This window comes from Meleagris gallopavo, chromosome 1, assembly GCF_000146605.3.
Source record: "Meleagris gallopavo isolate NT-WF06-2002-E0010 breed Aviagen turkey brand Nicholas breeding stock chromosome 1, Turkey_5.1, whole genome shotgun sequence".
NCBI lineage: Eukaryota > Metazoa > Chordata > Aves > Galliformes > Phasianidae > Meleagris > Meleagris gallopavo.
Genome location: NC_015011.2, coordinates 129,381,098 through 129,407,175, shown reverse-complemented (window position 1 = coordinate 129,407,175; position 26,078 = coordinate 129,381,098). Strand labels below are relative to the sequence as shown.

Genomic DNA, 26,078 nt, shown 5'->3' with positions numbered 1-26,078 from the left:
TTGATTTTTGTTGCAGCAAGTGTAGAAGTGATGCCCAGGCTTTCCAGCAAGGCACTTCCCTTTTCTTCCATTACCAGACGGCATTTTTACTCTCCTGGCTGCCCCCTGTCTGCATGTTGGACCAGCTGTCTCTCTGGGATGATCCCATCTAGCTTGCAGCCTGCTCCTCTGTGCCCACCTGAGCTACTTCAGCAATGTGACTGCTGCTAGAAAGATGGTGAAGGCAGATGCCAGCCTATTTCTGGGCTGCATTACAGTATAAATTATCAGTGTTGTTACCAGCAGTCTAGCCACTTATTCTGGTGGTCTGGGAATCGATGGAACCCTTCCTACTCCTTAAATCCCTGCAGACAGGCCTCATGGAACTTTGGGGTTTTGTGGTTTCTTTCTTTCCTTTCCATTAAAGTTCATCCAGGCTTTTATCTTTGACCTAATTGCTGCTGCCTACCCCCCTAGCTCTGATAATGTTCATCTCCTATTCAAGGTGCTGGTGATGCTGATACTTCCTGGCATGCCGTGCTCTCCCTGTTAGCTCTCTATAGGTCTCTCAGCTGTCTTTATCTTTCATTGTGTTGAATTCAGGTTTCTGTATTGTAAAGCTTTTCACAGTCCTTTTTATTCCCAGTCATTACTTTGTTTCTTACTGAATTTGACCGGCTGCTTTGTCCTCTTCCCCCTCTAAGTGCATGTATTCTCTTCCTTGTATGTACCATGCGATGTCCAAGTTCATGTTTAAAGCCACAGACCTATCTGTGCATGCAGTTCCTCAAAACAAAGCATGTAGCTGGCGTGAAGCATTATTATTATGATGAGGTAATCACAGAAGGTAAACAGTTTTTATAACCTGCATGTTGTGGCCAAGGCTTGAATGCAGGAGTGTGTAGCTCATACCTTTGTTGTTCCTTCCTTTCGTTTGCTGACCAGGTCTGTTCGTTATGTCCCTAAGGGCAAGCTGTTTGGGAAAGGTAGCTGGTCAGATGTGACCAGCGTCCTCAGGTACCAACATGATGAAGAGTCTTTTTCCCTGTTCTAAACATACCCAGGCAAGAGGGTGACAGAGATTGCTCGTGAGGGAAATTCAAAGCAAGTCTTTATTTATTGCAAGATAGCAATCACAGGTAGTTTATGGTGGCGGGAAAAAATCTGACAGCCTCTTAAAAGAATATAAAATGCTTGAGCTACTGTAAATGTTACTTGAGCTGTCTGTAAATCAGTTCCCCATCCCCAGGTGTAAAGCAGGACACTGGTTAATTTATTTCTACATTCTTTGTCTCAGTCTGTTAGAATTGTGCATTTAGGTGCTGTCTGCATTTGGACAGCTGAGAGCTGAGGGTTTTCTTGTCCTGAGGTATGGGCCCTCCACCTGTGGTAAGAGTGACCTGTGGTTGACTGCTATGTTTTGTCCTTGTGCCGGTGTGGTGAGGAGACGGGAGAGGTACGGATGCACTGTGGTGGTGTTGTGGGCTTTCTGGGTTGTTGCCAGCTGTTATGGATTGAACTGTCTCTGCGTGTGTGACAGCAGCGTGTGTGACAGCAGCCTGTGCTGTCGCTGCAGCTAAATGAGGGGGGGAAAAAAAATAAATGATTGTGGCTGGATAAAGTGCTTTGGCACCGAGCAGGGAGAGATGAATGGTATATGTTTGTAAATGCTATTTAAAACTCTGATCTCTCAGATCACCGGGGGCGGTTCCACCGCTGCATTTGCAGCCTCTGCTCACTGATTTCAGAGAGGCTTTGTTAAAGTGAGCGCTCAGGAGTGGGGCTTTGGACTTGCTGGCTTCCTGAAAACCCTCTGTTATCTACTTGTCGTCCTCTGGAGGGATGTGTGCTGTTGCCTTGAGCTGCAACCTGCTGTAAGGAGCCTGCTTTAGCGGGGGCTTGGACTGGATGGTCTCCAGAGGTCCCTTCCAACCTGTGTGCTTCTGTGATAAAATTCTAATACAGGTGATGTGTATGTTTGTCCTTTCACTACCAAAGTAATGTCAAGTACAACTCTTCCAGATACAAGCATTCCTAATAAAAAAAAAGACAAACTAACCTGACAGGTGCTGTTCTCTGGGCTGAAACTGAGGCAGTGAGAGAGGGGTGCATGTAAACCACAATAACTAACGTGCACCTGTTTCTTTACTGTATTTTGGTACCCGGGGGACACCCGTAAGTATTTTTGGTCTAATCTATTACCATCTTGTTTCCTTTGAACAGGAATAGAAGAGAGAGGACATATCACTTATGAGAACTCTAAGAAAGTTTATAGCAGTGTGGAATGGATTGATTTGTGACAGCTTTGATATGTGAGAGCTCCGCTTCGCGTTGCCGTTGGCCTGGCTGCTGCTGGTGGACCTGAGCTGACTTGACTGCAGCAAGCCCAACAAGACCGGTCCTCATCGCTAACGGAACGTAACCAAGTGTGATGCTGAAATGAGATGAGGCTCCGAAATGGAACTGTGACCACCGTGTTAGTTTTCATCACTACTTTCCTCAGTTTGTCCTGGTATACTGCGTGGCAAAATGGGAAAGGTAAGTAAAGAGCTCCAAAACTAAACAGGCTTTGACGTGGCTGAAGGATGGGTAGGGCAAACGTGTGCTTTGCTGCCGTGCATTAGCAATCTGTAAACTGCCTGTCCACCAGCAGATGTTGCCTTGGTGAGAACTTAACACCCGCCGGTAGATTCAGGAAAATTAACTTGGAGGGATCCGGGTTTGGAAAAAAAAAATAAATAAAAATAAACAGAAATGACTGAAGAAAAACAAATTCTGCTGCTAGAGGAAAGGGTCGGTCCAGGCTGAATAATCTTTTTGACTGTTTGTTTTTCCTGGCTAATGGGTGTTGGTAAAACAGCTGTTCTTTTTTCTTTTTTTCTTTTTGTTATTTTTCCCATGTAACATATGGCCAATAGACCAGGCTGGACAGGGTTATTTTTGGCACAGTGTTCTGTCTTCCCCGATGATTCGGTGATGGCAGTGGCAAACTGCCAGGCAGCATTGTCCAAAGATTGTTCTTTCTTGCTGTCTTTGTAGGAAGTGTAAAAATATTTCTTCTGAGTGTGGTATAGGAAGTAAAATAATATGAACAAATTGACTGCATGATGGGAAATGTATCCATTGTAATAATATGAGCAATATCATGAAAAAGTAACTATGTGCGTAATAGATTTTCACAGTTGAAAATGTTTGATCTTGTTGCATTCCATGTGAACCCTGGAAAAATCAGATTTTCAGAGGGTCAGGACTGTTTACTCTTCTGATTTTTGTCTTTCTGTAAAGCAAATGAACTTATGCAGTAATGGCTTCTAGAAAAAGGTTAGGTTTTTTTTTTCTTTTCTAACCATTTGATCTGTGTCCTTCAAAGATCGAGTCATCTCAAAATGCACATTCTGTATCAAATGAGATTGCTCCATGGTTTGTTCTGTCTGTTCTGCTGAGAATATTATCTTCAGTTGTGCCTTGGGTCAAGTAAGAGAAGGCTGAGGTTTTCTGAGAATATTATTTGTTGTAATGCAGCCAAGTTGCATCCTTATTTAAGTGTAAAAGAATGAGAAGGGTCTTTTTGGAGAAAGCAAGTGAGGTCTGTAGCATATTGGCTTGGGTTTTTGTTTTTAGTGTACTATTTGACACTAGTAGAGAAGCAGCAGGTGCTATGTATCCTGATCTCTGCTGTGGCGGTTGTTTGGTAGGACAGCCTTCTAACTGTAAGCACCATTAAAAATGTCACGTTCTTGGGGCTGGGGTCATATAGAGATCTTCTCATTGGGCAACAAAAGTGTAGAAGTGCAGAACACTGTCAAGAAAGTGATATTTGAATTGCATTGCAAGTAGCATTTTAACTTTGGTTAATACAGCACTCGTTCTCTGGTTAAATTTCGTGTTCATAATTCTTTTCTTCCTGAAGAACCTAAAAAAAATTTTTGCTTTCACTTTGGCCAAGATGTATGTATCTGAAATTTTGTCTTTTTGGTGTGTTTTTTTTTTTCTTAACATAATGTGGTCTATAAATATTGCTCTCTTCATTCAAAGAATATAATAATATCTTAATTAAAGTAATCAACAAAAATCCACTGTCAAGAGAGTGCTATTGTCTATGGTGCTTAGTGACAATTTAAGCTTTGGTTGGTGAGACTGCTCTGTTATTTGTCTGTACTTCATTTTTTTTTTTTCCCATCTGAATGCTCAGAATCAATACTTAATGGTAGTATAAGAGTTCTACACTTACCTTCCTCGAGGTCTGTCTTCTGAGCAATGAGATGTAACTTGTTCAATAAAAATAGGTTTAACAAGACATCAGAAATACACTAATTATGAATAATGGTTATAGAACTATAATCTAGAAAACCCAGTCTTCAGATTTCGCTTCAAGTTTATACATAGAATATTGTTTTTGAAATTCTCTTTTGCTTGTGTAAGTTAATGAAATGCTGAGCAGGTTGTATAAACCCAAAGCAGATCTGAGCTCGTTTCAGTACCACATTTTAATTCACACTTCTATACCAGTGGGAAAAGTTGAGAAACTAGCAGTATCTGCTTAATAAGAATCCATATATTTTTTTTTTTCCAGCTTCCAACATTTTGTTTATTTAATAAGCCTTGCAGAATGTTCTCTTAATTCATTGATGACTTTTTCATTATCAATTATTCAGAGGCTCAATTAGACGCAAATACGGCACTTGCTGTTCCTGTTCACTGGAAGGTTATGATGTGTCACGTGCTGTGGTCCTCTTTTGTTATTCATTATGCTTAGATGGCATACATTGGTTTCTTGAAGGTGTTTGTCAGTCTTTGGACAGCAAAGTAAATCCATCTGTTTAAAATATTAATTATATTTTTTTAAAACTAAGAGCAAGTGGTAGACAAATAAATTTTGTCCCAATGACCCAAATCCAATAATCAGGTGATTCTTTTCACTCGAACAACCAGGATCCTGGGTGACTGTACTTAAAATGTAGAACCACTTGTAGAATAAATACGAGACTGGGATAGTGTGATATCTTTGTTTATGATGTCTTCCTTTAACAAGCATATCTGTCCCAGTCTACATGATAAGTTTGCACTGCAACATGATACGGGCTTTGCTGCTAATTTAAAGCACAAAAAAATTATCTCTGTGGAACAGTGCTTTGCTGACTTTATGGATATGGTAGAAAGTTGCTGGGAGGGTAAACTTTGTCTGAACTGCCATCACTGGCAACAGTATGGCTGTAGCTTACTCAGTAGTTAGAGTACATAATGAACCTCTCATGGGTTGGGTGATATTTTTTGCATGAAGTTCCTGGTTATGTTTTTTGCTTTTCAAGTTAACTGCATTTGAAGCAAATTGACTGGGATACTTCTTGTCTTTGGGGCATATACTTAAAATTAAGGCAAGACCTTTGTCACTTTCTGTACCCGTGCAGTGCCCAGAAGCACTGAAGTTGTAAGGAAGCAGTGCAGGCCCTGAATGCACGTGGGAGAAACCTCTCTCTTTTGTGGGACTAACGAACAGGAATTGTAACACTACTTTTTATGTATTAGAAGTATGCTATGGACAGCTCATAAATGGGGCAGATACTGGAAAACAGATCTTACCAAAATTGATTCTTTTGGTGCACATAAAGGGGGGGAGGGGGGGAGGGGAGCACACCTAAAGAACCTGCTGTTATGTAATGTTCAGAGCTAGTTCAGTTTAATATGTCCTTGAGTTCCTCCTAAGCAAGTGAGGGCAATTCCTCCTCCTCTTATGCAAATTCATGCTTAACACATGTACTTGGACTGAATTGTGCTTCCCAGTACTACTGATCTGCAGACCGCTGGTGTTCGACCAAGGGGGTTATGATAAAACCTGCTCACTGGACGAGAATGGCTGATATTGGTGTGCTGATTTAAAACCATATGGGAAGATCTCAGAGAGGACTCTCTCTTATGAGATGTTTCACCAGCTTCCTAGTTTGCCAGATATTCACTCGTATTTAAATAATGGTGGTAGGAATGACTGTTTTGTGCTAAGCACAACCTTTTTTTTTCTCCTATGAAGCAAGAATGAGAAATAGCTACGATGAAATAGCATATCATCGTAGAATCATGGAATGGCCTGGGTTGAAAAGGACCCCAATGATCATCTGGTTTCAACCCCCCTGCTATGTGCAGGGCCACCAACCACCAGACCAGGCTGCCCAGAGCCACATCCAGCCTGGCCTTGAATGCCTCTAGGGATGGGGCATCCACAGCCTCCTTGGGCAACCTGTTCCAGTGGGTCACCACCCTCTGAGTGAAAAGCTTCCTCCTAATATCTAACCTAAACCTCCCCTCACTCAGTTTAAAACCATTCTCCCTTGTCCTATCACTATCCACTCTCGTAAACAGCTGTTCCCCCTCCTGTTTATATGCTCACTTCAAGCATTGGAAGGCCACAATCAGGTCTTCCTGGAATATAATGAAACTGTTGTCTTCTTTCTCCTCTGCCTTCTTACTACTGGAATTCCCACACTGATTCTTAGCCACAGGAATCTTAAGTGCTGAAAAAAAGTCAAAACTTAAAGACAAGAATACGACAATCTAACTTAACCTAAAATAAAGGCAGCAGCCAATGATGGGAGGCTTTGGAGTAAGAAGCAGAAATTAGTTCCCAGAGGGAGAAAAGTCCTATAGAGCCACTGAGGAGATAGAGCAGGGAGGAGAGGATTATTTTTTTTCTTGGCAGTGATTATGCATATATTCTCCTTAAAAATAGAACAGAAATCTAAGAGATGCATGTTAGTATTTTGCAACTGTAACCCACTGTAGTTTGTGCTTTGATCTTAAGAGAAACTGTTATATGAGTAAATGCTGATTGCAGTCCTATGACTACACATTCTGATTTTCAGTTGTGCTAATTTTCCAACAATATATATAAAGATAGATCAACCGAAGAAGTTAAAATGTCTGCAGAATGGGAAGAGTAGTGGCAGGGGAAAGGAAGGAGTGGGATGCTAGAGCAGGTCACACGTTTAACAATTTTTATTGATCAACTTGTTTGAGCAAGAGGAGAGATGATTTTCTTGTTCTTTTTTCTTAAGTAGAAAGGAAGTGTTGGTTTCATTTGGAAATTCTGCTGCAGGTCTCTCAGGAGCTGAAGTTGAAGGAAGTAGCATCAGCACGCAGATATTACTCTGGTTGTTATCCGAAATACACTACGAACTTGGTTTTCCAAAGCTGACCAAGTGGCACATAGCTTACTGGTAGTAAAACTACCGGTTGAATTGCATTAAGGCCAGTCAGGAATGCAGGTTTGGAATGGTTACTGTGACTTACGTGCAGATACTGATCGTGCTTTTGCAGACAAATTGAGTGGAAGAGTTATATATGCCTGCTGCTCAGGTGTTCAGGTCTGCAGGATCTCTGTGTCTGTGGGGTCTGTTACAGTAGTACTATTGACACCAGTGATTCTGAGCTGCTCTGGAAAGGGTCACAGCCAAAGGAGCTTTTGCAGCACTTCTTGTCCTTTTGTCTTGTTTGTAAAATGCTAGCTAGGTTAGCATTGCAGTTGATGGAATTCTAAAACTTGGTTGCTACTAGCATTTAATAAGGCTAACTTCAGCCAACAGCTTGAGGTTCTGCTCTCCATTGCAATCCAACCCTCAGACGTGGGGGAAGCCAATGCTTTTGCTCTGCATGGGTTCTTTTAATAGCTCTTCAGCCTGAGTTCTCTGTGCTTGCATGACTCCTCCAAAATTCTCCTGCTCTCACGCAGAGACTATCCTTTAGCCAGCTCAGGAAAGACTCTTGTTTTTAACACAGATGCTCGTACATGAATAGCTCTACTGTAAAATATATATCTACAAATGTATCTGTGTGCTAAGTTATTAGCAAGAAATCCATTGCAAATATCATGTTTTCCCATAGTGGATAATAACTGACACATTAAGTGAGCAAGAAAGGCTTCATAATGGTCTGCCCTGGTGCTTGTTGGTGTTTTCACTAGTGAATCTGGATGATGAAAGAAGTGTTTCGAACGGCAGCATGCTGGCAGATAGTCTGAGAGAATGAAGTTTAAAGCCATTTATGCAAACCAGAGAAGAGCTAGTCAAGAAGGGGAGTTGAGTGGAAGGAGAGTTGGGATGAGTGCTGCTGAAGATAGATGAAAGTGCCCCAGACAAACAGGATGTGGTACGGGAGGGGAAAAGGAAATTCATGCACACAGAATAGGGTGGAAACTTGGTGTTAGGATTCTGGTTAGGAATGACAGTTTACTGTAAGTCACTTGCTAAACGTAACATCACATTATTGTAGAATTGAAAGCAAACTTAGCAGAAAAGGGGTGATAAGGAAGTATGCTATCTCAGCAAGACACAGGAAGTGTTTTTTCTGCTCTGCTTGGTGCTGTTTCTGTTTCTGGGTGGTGCACTGCAAAGAAAACAGGCTCAATAGCTGAAGTTCAAAGAAGCAACAAATGATATAAGATCAGAAACTTTATACAGTAGGGTAAGTTGGTGAACTGGCATTACTTAACTTAAAGGGAAGGTATGAAAAGAGAAACATGAAGATAATTTTCAATATTAGAAGAATTCCTGAAAAAATAAAGGATGCAGTTTGATGTTCATGATCACTTTGGATGATAGAATATATTGGACTGAAATTGGAATGGAGAGTGAGGTCAGATAGCGGAAAGTTTTGGTAAGGGCAGGTATACTTACATACAGTGGACTTTTGGAAGGAATGATGAATTTCCCTTGTAGGCATTTTCAAGAACAGGTTACACTGGTGATTTCAAGTCAGACACGCCTGTTTGATATCAAAAGTTGATATCAACTGAGTTGATTAGGGCTAGCACAAGTCCAAGCCATGCTGGTTTTTAAAGCCAATATGACAATCCCAAAGTAAAGCTCAGATAGGAATGGCATTCTGGAGTGTTACGTCCGAGCCTGGGGCCCCCAACACAAAAAGGATGTGGAGCTGTTGGGGCGGGTCCAGAGGAGGACCATAAATATAATCAGAGAGCTGAAGCAACTCTCCTATGTAGCAAGATTGAGAGAGTTGAGCTTGTTTAGCTTGAAGAAGGCAAGGCTCCAGGGAGATCTCATTGTGGCCTTCTTGTACTTGAATGGAGCTTTCAGTCAGGATTGAGATTAACTTTTTAAATGGTCTAATAGCATCGAGACAAAGAGAAATGGCTTTAAACTAAAAGAGAGGAGATTTTCTTCCTAACATCGAGCCTAATTTTTTTTTACTCAGAGGATGGTGAGGCACTGGAACAGGTTGCCTTGGGAGGTTGTGCATGCCCCATCTCTGGAGGCATTCGAGGCCAGGTTGGATGGGATTTTGGACAGCCTGTTACAGTGGTTGGCAACCTTGCCTATGGCAAGGGGTTGGAGTTCGATGATCTTTAAATTCTCCTCCTGCCTTAAGGCATTCTATGATTGTATCCTACAACTCTGTGATGTACAGCTGGCAGGAATAATCTAACTTTGAGCTAGCTGTGTTGCTGAAACTAGTCCTGAGAAGTTGGGGGCTGGGCTAGATGATCCCTAGAAGACCCTTCTAACTTGTTTTTATGAGGTCTGTTTCACCTTGGCTAAGTTTCTCTCTCTTTTTGCTAAGAATGACATGCCAGTGCATTTCATCACTAAATAATACTGATGCTTGCATAAGATATGCAGAAGTTGTTCTTTATTATTTTCAACATTTGGTCCTTTAAAAATACACAAAATGTTGACTCATATTTTGGTAGATTCACGTAGTTTTTTTATTATTGTTGTCCACTGACCTTTCTATGCCTGGGGACCTTTAAAGTACTCTGTTAGAAAAATCTCAGGATTTCTTGGTTTTATTTTTAAGTGTGATTTCGTCCCCCTCACTGCTTCTCCAGTTTAGAGTAGTATCCTGTTCGATACCCCTATTCCTGCTATGTAATCACAACTTTATTTGCTGTCTGGACAGTGGAAAAGCCTATTTCTTTATGATGGAGTCTTTGAATTAGAATCCTGTAAGCTATTTCTTTTCAGGATGAGATACCGGTAAGTCTGTAATTTAGGTTTGTTTATAACACACCATGTTTTGTTTTTCTGAATGTGCTAGAAAGCGAATAGAAAGTGTTTTCTTTGCTCACAGTGAAAGGCTCTGTTCCAGCTAGTCTCTCCCTAAAAACCAATTACTCTAAATGGTCTTTTAGTGCTGTACTTCTAACTGCTTTTCTGGTCGTCTTCTTGGCTTTCATGCAGCTTTCTGTCTATTTCTGCTGATGTTTCCCACAGGCATGCCACCCATCCATCTAGCAGTGAACAACAAACCATATTTTTGCTTGCAGCTATATATATATTTACTATTTTATTCTCGTAAATAATTTACAAGTTTCTATGCTTATCGTACATAGATGTTGCTATTGTGGCCCACTGATGCATCATATTTTTGCATATCAACATCATGAATATGCAGGTTTCCTCAGATGCTTCAGGGATGGGCTGAACTAGATTTCTTTTCCATTGCTATATACTGGCGAGGTAATTGTTTCGATAACAGTCCTCTTAATTGTACAGCCCCTAGAGAAAAGCTGTACAAGTACTGTTGAAGTGAGATTTGAATATAGCAAGTGTGATGGCATCACATTTGACTTACAGGTGGTGCTGATTTGCAGCAACATGAGAGTCTGTTAAAACTGATTATAAGGTGTGGGTTCGTTTGTTTGTTTCTTTATTTGCAAGGAAGGCAAGTTAGAATCTATACTTGGAAACTAAGCTTGTTCAGCAGTTACTGGTGCACAAAGAAGCAAGGAGCATCCACTAGCAAGTGCAGAAACAGTAATCAAACTTCTACAGCACTTGCCTTTTTTACCCGAGCTGGTGAGAGTTTCTATTAGTTTTAGCTCCTAGGGATAGCACTGGAGTGGTAGCTCTCTTGTTATCTTCTGTTAGATCAGTTTTCTCGAAGTGTATTAGGATGGTAAACAGTAATGACTGATCCACAGCTAACTAATTTTATTTTAATTTAGGAAGCTAGGTGTTCTTGCTGTAGTTTCTGGTTTCTAAGTATATGTTTTGTTGGTTTCTGAAGGGAGAGAAATGAATGGTTTAAAGTGTCTTGGTTTACGTGTACAGGCTCTCCCAGACAGATATTGACAATTCTGTGGTAGAAACAAATAATGTTATGGTTCTCAAAAGCCTTCAGGCTGTCAGAACTGAAAGGTTGCTTTTTCTTCCTGTGGCATGGTTTTATTTTCCAGCGTTCTTTCTTTTCTGTGCTACATTGGTCCGTGGCTGAGTCCATCTAAGAACATATAGTAGTTGACTCTTAGAGTCTGAGCCCTGAATACTCAGCGGTGCCTGAACATATCACAGAATAATGACTCTCGGAGGAGGTTTGGGGTACCTGGGTTTTGGTGGGCGTGACTTCTTTATGGAAATCTGGCCTGGGCAGAAATCCTTCAGATGTATAATCTATTTCACCCCAGATGAGTGGATGCTGTTGCACTGGTATCCTCCTGCTGACCAGATGGCTGTGTAACTGTAAGTCCTGATTGTGTGCACAGTGAGTGATACCTTTGAGAAGTTTCCTGCAAATGTGTATTTGTGATAAGTAGTTATTGAGCAATTGTACAGTAGTTCCTGTGCTTTAGGGATGACCGAGGTGGTCAACTGCTCAGCTACTGCCCAGTTGGTTGGTTGGCATATGTGCTGTGAGTCATGCTCAGGAGGATGTATAGAGTCCACATGTCAGAGGTTTTGTTTGCATGTAAGCAGCAAGGTTAAACATTTTTGCTTTGCACAAATGTATCTGTTGATCAGGGAGGCTCTCAACAGAAATACTGGCGACCTTTCTGAAACTCCCGTGTGAAGACACATGCTGGTGTAATAACTGTTCTCTCTTCAGCTGTAAATGGGACATATGCATTCAGAGGTAGAGATGGCCTTTGTAGGTCAGGGTTCGTTTTCCTTCGTCTTCTTCTGCAGTGCTTTATTGGGCAAGCAGTTGTATACAAAAAATGTGCTTTTTAAAGTGTTTCTGTGTGCTGTAAAAGTAGACTAATTCCTTGTCCTGTATTTACAGCACATTGGTTTAAATTTAACTGTATTTAACTTAGAAGAAATTTTGAACATGAAAAGATCTATAGCTGAACAGGAGATTTTACTCTGTCTTGTGTTTTGAAGATGAGTTGCATCAGGTTTTGTGGGATTTTAACTATGTGCAGCTTGCAGTGATCAAAGGTTTAAAATGGGTGAGGTTGAGAGTTTCCATCCGTGTAGGAAAAAAAAAAAGTAGAACATTCATAACATGTCCTTATAGTCACTGTCTCATTACAAGTAGTACTCATGTCTAAGTTGTTCACCAGTGCAGTCAGCGATAAACTATGGACTCAGGTAACAAAGATAGGCTGTCTGTCATTGATCTTTTCAAGAGCTGTGATGTCTTTGCAGCTCCTTTGGCTTAGCTAGTGTTCAAAGGCAGATGCTGTTACTGTGTGCAGGCCATCCCTGAGGGACAACATGAAGAGCTGTGTGTCAATGCAGGACCAAGGGCAGAAAGCTGGATCTTCAGGCTGGGACTCCAGGAGCAGAGGAATGGGGGGTTTCTGGGGTTTGGGAGGGAGTCTTGGGAGGAGCTTGGCCCGCTGGGGTTCCTGTCCCCAGGAGTGAGAAGCTGTGGAAACAGTGGTAGGAAAACAAATGTGTGGAGCTTGTGTGGCTGCAGTATCTCAGTTGGGGTTTGGGTGTTCCCTCCCCACCCCGTGATCTTGGCTCTCACCACTCACACGCAATCACTGGAGCACAAGGTGAGGAGAGGAGCACTGCTTCATTTAAGACGCAAGCAGATGTTTGCACATAAATTATGAATGCTGCTTTTCTTGATTGTTCACTATGCTGCTAGTTAAATGCAGCTTCAAAGTGTAGGATAAACTGCTGCTTTTTGAGAGGTTATAGATACTTTTTTTTTTTTTTCCAAAGGAAAATTAAATGTAGGAGGCTGATGGCTAAGCTATTTCCATTATGGTGTGTAAGGGAAACTGTTGGGTTGGTGGCTGATGCAACTGGCTCTAATTTTCATTATCACTGATTAAAAGTTGCACAGCAGATTGCTTTTATATACTGAATACTGGCATTCAGAGTGATGAGACAATAACATTTCTACCCTATGGATGTATTGATCTGCATCTTTCAGAAGTAAAATGCAACTTTATATCTGCAATGTTTGTAATGCAAAAAGACTCTCTTAGGGGAAAAAAAAACAAACAAACAAACAAAAAAACCCCACCAACAACAGAACAACAAACAACAAAATCTTTCCCATAACAGAAGATTAAAATATTCTATTTCCATTCAGTTTTATGAAGGTGTAGTTCATAGTCATCTGATGTTTCTTGCATCTCTACTTCTGTGGGGATAATTCCTGCACTGAGCTAGGTCTTCCACAAATCTTTGTTTCCTTGTTTTAGAAGAGACCAATATGAAAGCTGTAATTGTACTCAAATCTTTACTCATTCGAAGTACAAAAGGAGCCACAGTTCCCTGGGGCATTGTAGCATCACAAACTAATGTTGAATAACACTGAGAAAGGGTAGTGTGATGGAAAAATAGTTAAAAATAATTAACATGTAATAATAAATAGGTTTGGGACAGTTAAACCAAACTGTTGATTTTCTTTACTGAATATTTTGGTAACTTTTTTTTTGTGAAAAGCACAATCTTTCTGCTTCTTATTCAAGAAATTCATTCCAATGTCTTTAATCAAGTATAACTAGAAACCAAATAGCATCTTCTCTAACCTTGTGTTTACAGTTCCATTTGCCATGGTTGACATTCTGATCTGTTGAAATACATTATGTATTCTGGTGTTTGCAGATGACATAAAATTGAATACATTCCTCCTGCCCCACCAGGAGTTTTAACCTTGTGCTTTTTTTGTTTTTAATCATATGGAAGTTAAGTCTGTGAAACAATGGCAAAAAAAAAACCCTGCATTGATTCCGTGATAGAATTGAGGTTAGACTGATTCTGAGAGTCCAGCTAGGGTTGAATTTTTAATTGCTCTAATGCCATAATTACAGGCTTGAGCTACACCACTGCTCACAGTTGCAGAGCGGTTAGTGTGATTATCATCTTTAAGCCAGGGTACCTGATTCTGTGTTTTTCCAAATAAAACCTCATCTGCGTGTATTGTAGTGCTCCCACTAAGTAGTATTTAAGTCTGTCATCAATATTCTCCTAATTATAGTTATTTAAAACATATGGGTATTCCAGAACAAAGAGGACTTGCACCTTATTCTCAGTTCTTAACCAAGAATCTTTGATTTCATCCTTTGAATTGGGTTGTCCCTCAGCTCTGGGCACCATGGGAGGCACTGGCTGTGGCTTTGGCTCCAGCTGTGTAGTTAATGGTGTGGTGCTGTTAACAGCACAATTTACTCATGCAACCAGAGCTGGAGAAGGGAAAAGCAAACTCATTTCAGATTAGGTGTTTTTTTTTGTTTTTTTTTTTGTTTGTTTTGTTGTTTTTTTTTGAGATTTCCAATGCGTTACATTATAAATACAGGGAGTAATGTATAACCTTTGACTAAAACTCAATCTATCTAATGTTAAAATACGGTTAATAACTCTATGCAAAAGGATTACCAAAAAAAAAAAAAATGTGGATTCAGTTAATGACTGGCTGTTGTTACCAAGGTGTGAGTGGCAGGTAACCAGTCAAGCTTTCTTTGATCCTAATTGATTTGGAAAATTGGTTTGCTGTTTGTGCACACTGGTTTGGATAACAAAGGCACAACAAAATGTTTTTACTGTGAACCTTTGTGAAGACTATTTTTTTTCCTCTTTCAAATCCCTTTTCCAGTCAAGACCATTACAAGGAAAATCAATGACTCCAGTTTTATGAATTCCAGTCTGTTAGAGAACACTATGTTTAGTAAATTAAATTGAAACTTCAGCACCTTTATAAGAAGGTATGTAGGGAAAAAAAAGGTATTTATTATGTATACGTACATTATATGTATTTAGAACCAAAACAACACTCCAGGAACTTGAGACCTCTCAGTAGCATGTGTAGTTGAGAATTATAGAACACAGAGTTATGTACTTGTTCATCAAAAATAGCTGACAGTACAGGTGATTGAGTTCTGAGGAGGAACATGAGATGCCACAGATGATCACATGTAGCAAAGCTAACTGAGAGGGGTTGAGTTACCTAAAGGATAGTAGTTACTCTTGTTTACACTCTCAGCAGATCTCTGTGTACTTCAGGTGAAAGAGGTGTCTCTTCTTTTATAGCAGGTGAGAATTGGCAGTGCTGCACCAGGGTTAATTTTAGAGGTGGCTATGTAATATCAATATTAAGTATCTCACAGATTGTTATAAAGCCACACTTGGAGTCTTGTGCAGAGACAAGAAGTAGGTTTTTTATGAAGATTGTTTAAAGATAATGCTTTTCTTCAGACACTGTAAAAGATTAATACCCAAATTACACAAAACCATTGGATTACATGAGTAATCCTGAGCTCTTTTATTAATTTCTTAAAATGAACATTTTGTGCTAAGTATATCTATAGCAGAAATTTGATTTTTTTTCTTTGATCTGCTTTGCTTTTGGGAATAGAATAGGTGAAGTTCATATTTATTCTTACTGTTTCTGCATGGGTTGGAGATGTGTTAAACACTGGTTACTTCTTGTGGGACTGATTTAGCATATGATTTCAGAGACCTTCCATTCAAAGAAGAAATGACTGAATTGACAGTGCTTCTGAGCACGAGGAGTTAAACCAAAAACAACAACATAAAAGTTGGAACCTAAAAAGCTCTGAGGATTATATTTGTCCGTGAAGACCTGGGCAGTGTTGTTTACTAGGCAAGGAAGACTAAATACTAGTTAGGTTAGCATTTAGGTCAGGACAAAGCAATTGCAAATGTGAATTTATATTTTTTGCCATTGCTGTAGCTTATTATTCTTTCTGTTTAAAAGAAGCTCAGCTCGTGTGTTGTCAGTAGCTCTTCTCAGACAAATCATGTGTTTAATTATCCTTATTGTCTGAAGCCAGTGCACAGACAGAACACCATATGCTTCTGTTGACTTGATCTCTTCTAGTTGTGGGAGACTGAATTTTCTGATACATTATTATTTCTATTCCTTGTGTTTAAAGTAGTCAGACCCTCTGTCAGAGCGCAGACCGGTGTCATAGAGGTTTTTACACTTGTATGGGAAAAATCCTAAGTGGATCTTTCTGTATTTAATGATTTATACACAGAGACAATGAGAAGGAGACATTTAAAACTCTTCTTAGCTGCTCTATCCAGCTTTTAAAATACCCCCTAAGTATAAACCTTTCATGAAGAGTTACAATTCTAGCCTGGCTGATTTAAAAAAATAAATAAATAAAAAATGAAGGAAGCAGATTCCAAGAGTCTCAGCTGTTTTGCTCTGTTGCTTCTCTGCTTTGTATAAGTGGCATCTCTGAGAAAGTAGGTTTTTTACTTTGTCAAAAGAATGTTTACGAGTAAATTGATTCTGAAATTTGCACTTCAAAGTAACGAGGTTTTGCCAGGTGATATTACAAATGATTATATTCAGGTTGCTTTAAAAATTTTAGTGAAAGCAATGCCAGCTCCTGCTGCAAAGGAATGTTTAAACAAAAGTATCTGGCTGTTGATTGGATCAGGCCCTGAAATTTTCAAAGCAAACATTTCAGACTTGTGGTAGTGCGTTAAAATCAGAAAGAACAAAAAACCATAATTTGTTTATACAGATCCCAAAGTGCAATATGTGAACAAGTTGCAGCGAAGAAGTTAAGTAATTAGAATTCTTGAGTTATTTATTTTAAGTTAGGAAAAGCTGCACTGGAGAAACAAGCTGCTCTTTGCAGGGCAAGTTACTTGAATAAGCATATTTTTAAATACTTCTGGTCCTAATAAATACACTTCTGTGTGGGAAGCAAGGGAAATAAACAGTAATTCTGCCTGGTTGTTCTGGTAGATTGAAGTACAAGATTGCTGAAATGGACTGTCAGTTTGGATAACAAGACTTAGAGATAAGAGAATGATTGACCTCTTGTTTTTTTCTGAAATCTTTCTACAAGACTGTTACATAAATCATGAATTATTGTGTATTTTAAAAACAATTATGTAATCTCTAATTCTGTCAGAATAACAGAACATTCTGATGTAGGTACGGCCATAAACACTTAACTGAAAAAGCCCACAGGACAGCGTTCAAATAGGACTGATAAAATTTGACCTTGAGCAATTTTCTTAACAGCTTATATTTATAGCATATCTGTTCTTAGCATTTACAGTGTACTGCTTTATTCTGTATTTGCATGGTTGATTACTTTTCTACCTCAGATTCTGTAATTCATCATAACTTGCTTATAAAAAGCTTTCATTTCACGTTAGGAACAAGGAAGCTAATTAGCTCATAGGGAGTAGTCATCCATGATAATATATTGTAACATTTCAAGGACACAATATTGCAAATTTTAGACAGTTTCAAGACAGAAGATTAAAAATTACTTTATAAACACACTTTAATTTTTGGGGCTAATTTTTTTTTAAGACTTTCTTAGGTCATCAGTTAATCTGACATTATTGGGTACAAATATGATTTCTACCTATACTCGGTTTTTAATCCCTGACCATTATATCAGATTGTGATGATATTTTGCCGTTTTTATAAGCAAGTTGGCACAGTTGGATTCTGCAGCCTCTTCTGTGTGTGGATAGAACTTCTCGGCCATACCCATGTGACTGGTTTGATTCCTCAACCAAACATTGAGAGAGCGGCACTTGAGTGTAATTCGTGAGTATCTTCTGAGCTCTGGAGTCCAGACTTCTAAAGTGCAGTGAAAGCTCATGGCTCATATTTTCCTGAGCCAATGCCACTATGTGTTTCCTGGCTATTTCTTGGGTGCTGGATGGCTGCATAATGTTAGTGAGAGCAGGATTTTGGTACCACAAATAGTAAGTAATTGTATTCGCAAAACTTTGCAAAACCCACCCAAAATACAGTGTCCAGGCTTGGAGCTCCTAGCACAAGAAGGATGTGGGGCTGTTGGAGCTGGTGCACAGAAGGGCCACAGAGATGATCAGAGAGCTGGATACCTCTCTTATGAAGAAAGGATTGGGGAGTTGGACTTCTTCAGCTTGGAGAAGAGAAGGCTTCAGGGCATGCTCGCTGCGGCCTTTCAGAAGAGAGATTTCATGCAGAAGAGAGACTGTATTTTCACGCAGTCTGATAGTGATAGGACAAGGGGGAATGGCTTTAAACTAAAAGGAGAAATTTAGGCTGGCTGTTAAGAAAAAAAATCTTTACTCAGAGGGCAGTGAGGCGTTGGCACAGCTGCCCAGAGAAGCTGTGGTGCCCCATCCTTGGAGGTGCTCAAGGTCAGGTTGGATGGGGCCCTGGGCAGCCTGAGCTGGTGTGGGGCAGCCCTGCCCATGGCAGGGATTGGAGTTCGATAACCTGTAAGGTCCCCTCCAACCAAAACCATTCTTTGAAAATAAGAAATCTGACCTTTGCCAGTTTTAAGATAATGTAGAAAATCATAGTCAAATTAAATGTTGGTGTAATAAGATGTTTGAAGAAGAGAAGGCTTTTGAATTCAGTCTTTCTTTTTTTGACTGACATGAAAAATAATTTTGTCTGCCATGCATTAACATAGCAGGATTTCAATTTAAAAGAGTATTTGTGTGTGAGGAGCAAAGAGGACTACTCGATCAAATGATACTACAAATATGATAGCTTGTAATGTAACTGACTGTTACAGATTAAGCATGGTCTAAAGGAAGTAGAGGCAGTGAAGTGCAGGTATTGTCACCACACAGTGGATACTGATGCACTTAATACCATGATTTTGTGAATCCTGTAAAGCATTTGAACTAATTTTAGGGGAATTGCAGAAGTTATTTCTACACCTTATATAATTGAAGTGAAGAGACTTTCTTGTAATAGAAGTGCCAGATTGTCAACATGACAGTCAGTTCCAGGTTCTAGTTCACTGAGGAATAACATGCCTTTTATACACTTACTGGCTCTATATAAATCTCAGTGTGGAAGCTCTTCATTAAGCCCTCTGGTTTGTATCAACGTGTATATTGATAATTCTTGTCGTAAGTATAATAGGAATGTGTGAAGCTTGCCACTGACATGACAGTAACTTGTGTTTTATTTTTGGTCCCCATTTTTAATGGAAGAAGTGAGTTGTACAGTAACTAAGTACTGAAGTGCCAGAATTAGCACTTACTCTACAGTGTGTTCTCACAGTCTAAAGAGTGCACGCAAAGAACATGAAGCATTTGCTGTGAAACCTTTAATTTGTAGCACTTCAGCTGAAAGTTTTAGGTTGTTGAGATTGTTCTGCTTATGTGTGGGGAGCAAATGAGCAGAAGCCCTAGGGCTGGAAGAGGAAAACTGAAAGGGTTATCACAAGGATGGGCCATAAACTTAACTGCTGGTGAGTTTAGTACTGTTGTCAGTGAGACACTAATCATTTGAATAATATTTTGAATATCCCCCTCTTGGACAGAGGGAGGATTCTGCTGCACCAGGTAGCTGTTCTTGCTTTTACTCATTTTTACTAATTGAATATTTGCATGCAATGCTTTGTTGCCAACCGGAGCCTTTTGTTGCTGTGTCAGAAGGCAGTCATTCTTCCTGTTCCCATTTAGTGAACAAAGAGGCTGTGAGATTTCAAGAGTTCAGTTTGGTAAGAGCAGGAAATATAAATCAGGCCCACAGTGTGGCAAAACTAAGCTTTCTGTACTTGTCTTGCTTTCTTTTATACGTGCCAGGCCTGTGGCTGGTTCTTTTCTCTGGGTGGCAGATCCGTTACTCTGGATGTCTATCTGATTGCAGATTGTAGGAAGACTCAACTGCCTGCTGTTGATATGGAAAGGTCATAGAGCTTTTTGTGATTTTTCTTTTTGTTGTTGTCTGATGCATCTGCCTTTGGAGACATGCAGCTGTACCACCACAGAGCTCTTGAGTAAATTACAGCTTGCTTTTTTTCTTTTCTTTTTTTTTTTAAATACAGTCACCTCAGTTCAATCTGTTCTATTTCCAGTTGTGGAAATGGCCTGTGATTTAACATATTTGTAAACCTGCTTGATTGATAAGACAAATAATGGCTTGTGAAGCTTTCATGACGCTTTTTATGCTGTAGATTGTGTTCTCTTTAGCAGCCAGCAAACGTTTCTCTTTGAGGAAGAGAGCAACAATACTAACAGACTTGCTGAAACACTCTTGGGGGTTGTAAGGGTTTTTTAAGGCAATTCTCAATTCTGTTTTCTCCAGTCTTGCCCTTTCTGGTCCCCTGCAAAAAGGGGAAAACAATAAATTGAAAAAAATCACCAAAGGATCAGAAGAGGTAACCTATTACCCAGCACCCACACTTATTTTGTTCTTATGCAGTCGCGCGGCTTTTACTAGAGACCCAGACTATTATAGCATCTGTGTTGAAGGCTAGATGGTGTCAGACTTTGCAGAGATTTTGGGAATGCAAAAATCCCCTTTTACTTTGTGTGCTTTTTTGCTCATTTCTTGGAAGAGATACCTCCCGGGGATCACCAAACATCTAATTTTCGTAGTGCTTCTATCTCCATTCTCTGATGCAATATTTTATATGTATATTTGTGTATATATACATATATTTGTGTGTGTGTGTATCTTTTGCTACTGTCAAAGGTAAGTGAACAAAATCTGAATTTTTCTATCAGTCAGCTTTAACAGACAGATCAAGGCTGTCTTGTATTTGCATGCTTCTGGCAGTGGTTAAGTACTGTGTCTGCAACATGGTTGATGGATCCAAGCAGTCCTTGAGACATCTGAACAGTGAGTTGAGTGTTTTTCAGTGATTGTTGCTTTAATAATACCAATGTCTTGATCAAGAATCCTGTTCAGTTTTCATTTCAGTGTAAGATTTTTGTCTGTGTATATGTAGCTTTCAGTGTTCAGTTTTCAAGTGTGTGCTGTAATTGGAAGTTCGGTACCTAGGTTCTTTCTTTGATGCTGACCCATCTCTTTTTCCTTTTTGAGTGGTTTATGGAAAACAAATAAGCAAAATTCTGCTTTGTCTGCCTATTTCATAGATGTCTGTGCTCTACTTTGACAGTGTAAAAGTGCACCCAAAGTAGTTTTCTTGCTAACAATTTTAGAAAAAAAATTTTGAATATGAAAACTAACATAAGGAAAAAAAAACCAACCCAGAAAACAAACAAAAAACAAACAAGCAAAAAAAACCCCAACCAAACAACAACAAAAAAACATCCAAACCTAGGAACTGTTGATGATTAAACTGAATATCCATAGAATTGCTAAGCTGTGTTTGCAGGATGTTATTACCACCTTGTTGCTCAGTATGTTTTACATTTGGAATTACTTTACACTGAATATTCTGCCAGTAAAGGTAATTTACCCACGGTCCAGACTACTTATGCTATTTTAATTGTGCTGAGGTAATTCATAAAATGCTTTCATATATTCAAACTATAGGATATTTTTCTTTATTCCTTTACTTTGATACCTTTGTTTAAAGTATCTAAGGGAGAACTCTCTTTGCTGTTAAAAATCATGTTGAAGTGTACTAATTGTAGTAAGAAACCAAAAACTAATAAGCTAGATTTATGCTAAGATATTCAGCAACTCCATGATGAGTTCAGAAACTTGACATCTGGTTTAAAACTTGGCTAATGAACTGTCTAAATCTTCAGAGTAAATTGAATGATGTAATCAAGAGTGTAGTAAAAAGGAGAATGGATTGAGCTAGTTACTTAGAGTAATGTAGTCTTTGTGGGTGACTTCTCACAGGAGTTTAATAGGAGAGTCATAAAGAACCCAGAGAAGGAGGAGTAGGTTGAGAATTTAAATTTCGTCTCAGGTCAAAAACTTGCAAACCTTCAGAGTTGACAGAATCAATTTGGCTTGAATTTTTAATATTCAAAATACAGCATCATCTTTCAAGTGAGCCTGTCTAAATTCTAGGCTTGCGGATTTAGGAGAACATCTTGTAATGAGAGGGGGAAAAAAATTGAGAATACAAACTATTGAATGAGTTGACATAGTGTTAATTTTCCAAGAAATACACAGCATCAAGCCAGCTAAAATATTTAGATTCAGCTTCTGGGGTTTTGCTGAAAGTACCAGAGTTAAAAAGAAAAAGAGAATTAATGCTTTCAGTTCTCAAGAAATTTCTTAAGATGACTGTTCTTACTTGAACCATGAAGGCTGGTTGGTTTTGTTTGATCCTTCTGACTTCCAGAGCAAAGTATGGAAAAATATACTGTTCTGCATTGAAACAAGTTCATCATTCTAAAACAAAATTGACCATGCTGAAATTTTTGGAGATGTTATATTCAATGTTTGCTACCATTGCTGTTGAAGAGGGATGTTTTATTTTTTAGAGATCAGATATGTTTTGGGGTTCTTCCATCAGCTATGTAAAGCCAGTAACTTACTGTCTGAATCCCTTCCTCTGTTTTATTAAATTATCCTGGGTTTCAGCAGAAGAAAAGTCATTTATAATGTTGCAGAAACACAAATATATTTTTTTGACAGTAATTGCTTATCTCTGAGACTTTCATGATTTTATGTTCAGTATTTCTCTTTTCAACACAGGAGCTATGGAAAAAGTAGTTTTATTCTTTTTGACAGAAGATCAATTCAGTTTCTTTAAGTTTTAGAGAAACCTTTGAACAATAAAACATTAAATGGTCAAATGTGGTTTGAATACTACACTATTGACTTCTTTATGTGTGATAGTCGTAAGTATCATACATAACCATTTCAGAAAGACTGCCTTCAATTTCCAGATAAGCTTCTACAGTCATTTGCAAATTTCGATTTCCTTTTCCTCATGAGGAAAGAAGTGATCTTTAAAATACAAATGAGACTTCTGCATAACACATTACCACGTCTTCCTCTCAAAGTCCAAATTTGTTGATGGAAAGCTATTAATGATATCAGTGTAAACTGAGGAAAAAAGCTTTCAAATGATTTCATGTTTTGGAGAGTGGAAATAAGGAAATGCCAAACTTGAGCTAAGTCAAAGTTTAAATAAAAATAAGGCCCTGATGTTAGTTTTGTAGGCTCGTGCCTCAGTACTTGAGTGTCATTTGATGCATTTATTTTCATAGAACCATAGAAGCTTTTGAATTGGAATTTGAATTTCAGCACCTCTGAAATGAATATGGACACCTATGGCTAGATCAAGTTGCTCAGAGCCGTGTCCAGCCTGACCTTGGATGTCTCCAGGGACAGAGTATCCACCATCTCTCTGCGCAATCTGTGCCAGTGCCTTATCGTGTGAAAAAAATATATATAAATAAAAATAAAAAAATGTCCATCCCCTTCATTCTTACAGCCTCCCTTTAAATACTGAAAGACTGCTCTCAGATCTCCCCAGAGCTCTCTCAGCCTGTCCTTATAGGATAGGTGTACCATCCCTTGGATCATTTTTGTGCCTTCCTCTGGACATGCTCCAACAGGTCCATGTCTCTCCTGACTGAGGACTCCACATCTGGACACAGTACTCCAGGTGATGCCTTGCCAGCGCAGAGCAGAGGGGCAGGATCATTTCCCTTGCCCTGCTGACCACACTTTTGATGCAGCCCAGGATACGGTTGGCTTTCTGGGCTGGAGCACTTTGCTGCCTTGTGTCCGGCTTGCCATTCACCAATGCCTCTTAGTCCTTTTCAGCAGGGCTATGCTCCATCCTTATATCCCCCAGCTTGTACTGATAGCAGGAATTGCCATGACCAAGGTGCAAGACCTTGCACTTGGATTTGTTGAACCTCTTGAGGTTCACATAGGCTCAGCCTGCCCAGGTCTCTCTGGGTGGCTCCAGTCCCTTGGATGTGTCAACTGCATTACACAGCTTGTGTCGTCTGCAAACTTGTGGAGGGTGCACTTGATCCCACTGTCAATGTCATTGATGAAAATATTAAAGAGCCATGGTACTGACCCCTGAGGGACACCACTTTTCTTTCAGATTTTGAGTATTTAGAAGCTCCCACTGCCTTAAGGGTCATCCACTTTTCTAGTCAGGTAGAGGCAATGACCACTATTATTGAACTGGACGAGCCATTTTGTTTTTTACAAGTGCTTTTTAGTATAAGGTCAAATTTGATGTTACTGTTGTTGTGGTCCTTGTATTTTTTTATGTTGTTGTTTGTTTTAAGTAAGTATTTGAGTAGTTGATCAGCATTTCGTATTACTTCAAGTATGATAAAAGTATAACTCCTCTTAAAGAAACTGCTAAGTAGTATGAAATTTATTTTATTTCTAAGTACAGATAACAGTATTATAGAACAATAATATGATAGTAGAACATGAAACGACACATTAATATCCAAGTATATGAAAAGAAAAATAAATCTCTTGTAGTATTAGAGATATAAGTATTTCAAATGGCCTCAGTTCTTGCAAACAACAATTTTTGCTTGATTTTACATGAGTAACTAGCAAAATGCTTGCAGGCTGGTGGACTTAAAATATGGCTATACTTATTTTTAGCATTTTTGGTTGAATAATATTGTGACCTAACAAAATGCAGTTATATATTTTTAAAGGATGACTTTCAGGAGTTTATGTATCTTTCAGAGCAGTCTCCTTAACCCAGATGTGTCTGGTTGAAGTAGTTGTGAGAAGCTGACTATTTTGGACCAATGAATTGGTATTTCTTAAAGTTGTTCACTTTTGAGGTCTGAAGTAATACAAATGTAGTACCAGTAGTGCTCATTTGGAGCCCCAGAACTGAACTGGATGAATCTTCTATTGGGAACAGTTTCAAAGTACCACAGTTAGAAACCTACATTCTCAATAATCTTTGTTCAGGAACTGCTATAGAATGTCATGAAAATAAGAGTTAATATCATAGAATCACAGAAACATAGAGTATCCCAAGTTGGACCCACAAAGGACCATCGAGTCCAACTTCAGGCTTCACAGAGGTCTACACAGAATTCAAACTCTGTGTTGGAAAGTGGTGTCTGAACGCTCCTTGAAGACCGGCACTTGGGGCTGTGCCCACTGCCCTGCACATCCTGTTCCATGCTCACCACCTTCTGGTGAAGAACCTTTTCCTAGTCCCTAAGCAGCTTCATGCTGTTCCCTCAGGTCAACTTTGGCATGTATTATTTTTAATTTCATTAAAGAGAAAATGACTGATTTCCTCCTTTTTTTTTTTTCTTTTTTTACATATAAATTGTAAGTTAAAGATGTTTTAACAACTACCTTCTGTGGAAGTATCCTGTCCACAGTAAGGGATTTTTATTGATAGTTCTTAATACAAAATTGTGGTTTTCATTTCTTCATATGATGAAAGTTCGTTTTCACTTGGCTTCCGTGTTACTTGTGGTTTTATGACTGAAAGTTTCAGTTTGCTGTGAAATTACAAGAGTCTTGTAACTGCCATTTTCTTACTACCTACATGAATTAGGTAGAAAAATCTTGATTACTACATACAAACTGAGTTTAGGAGTAAGATATTTCTGGTTGTGCAGTATGGATTCTCCTTGGTGGAAGTGCAGGAAGTATTGCCTTTTTCCACTGTTTGTCACATTCTTGTGCAACTTGCTCCCCCTGAACTCTACTGTTCCTCAGAGCACCAGAATAATCAGAGCACTGAGCATGATGGTACCTTGTAGTAAGTGTACAAAGAGCACTGATCTCTGCCAAGAATTTGTCTTTCAATATGGGAGGATGTGAATTCACTTGAGGTGCCCATCTGAACCATAGGGTTCTCTTTGTTTTCCCCGGAGGAATGCAGACTTTGCCACAGAGAAATTCCTACTTTAAGAAGAAGTAGGAAGAGAATAATTGCTAATGGTTGTCTGCTATCTTGTACCATAGAGAAAGATGACAAGAGAGACCTGATGATCTCGGTGTAGGCTGCTTCTGAGGCTATCCACTGCTATGGAAACCCTCAATAAAACCTTGCATGTGCTTTGGTTCTGTTCTTCCCTGTACAGACAGAAATCATCAAGAATCTAGGTAGCCTGCAATCATTCATTTTGGGGAGTGATACCAATCATGTACTTGAGTGTGGCATCTACTCTAATGAAATGTCATTTTTGTTTAGATGTTAAAATGTTTTGTAACTTTACTGTAACTTGTAGACATGGTTCCAAGCAATCTTTGATTTTTTTATTTTTTTATTTTTTATT

At 39.2% G+C, this 26,078-nt stretch overlaps 1 protein-coding gene across 2 annotated transcripts in view; it reads left to right on the top strand.

The window, feature by feature from the left end:
• Nucleotides 1–2,180: 2,180 nt before the first annotated feature.
• The window catches only part of MGAT4A (alpha-1,3-mannosyl-glycoprotein 4-beta-N-acetylglucosaminyltransferase A), a 74,194-nt gene continuing 50,296 nt past the window's right edge, over nt 2,181–26,078 (top strand). For both annotated transcript variants that reach the window (XM_010727684.3, XM_003203141.4), the window contains exon 1: nt 2,181–2,517. In XM_010727684.3, coding sequence (XP_010725986.1) covers nt 2,424–2,517 — 94 coding nt within the window. In that variant the 5' untranslated portion in view covers nt 2,181–2,423. The remainder of the gene's footprint in view (nt 2,518–26,078) is intronic.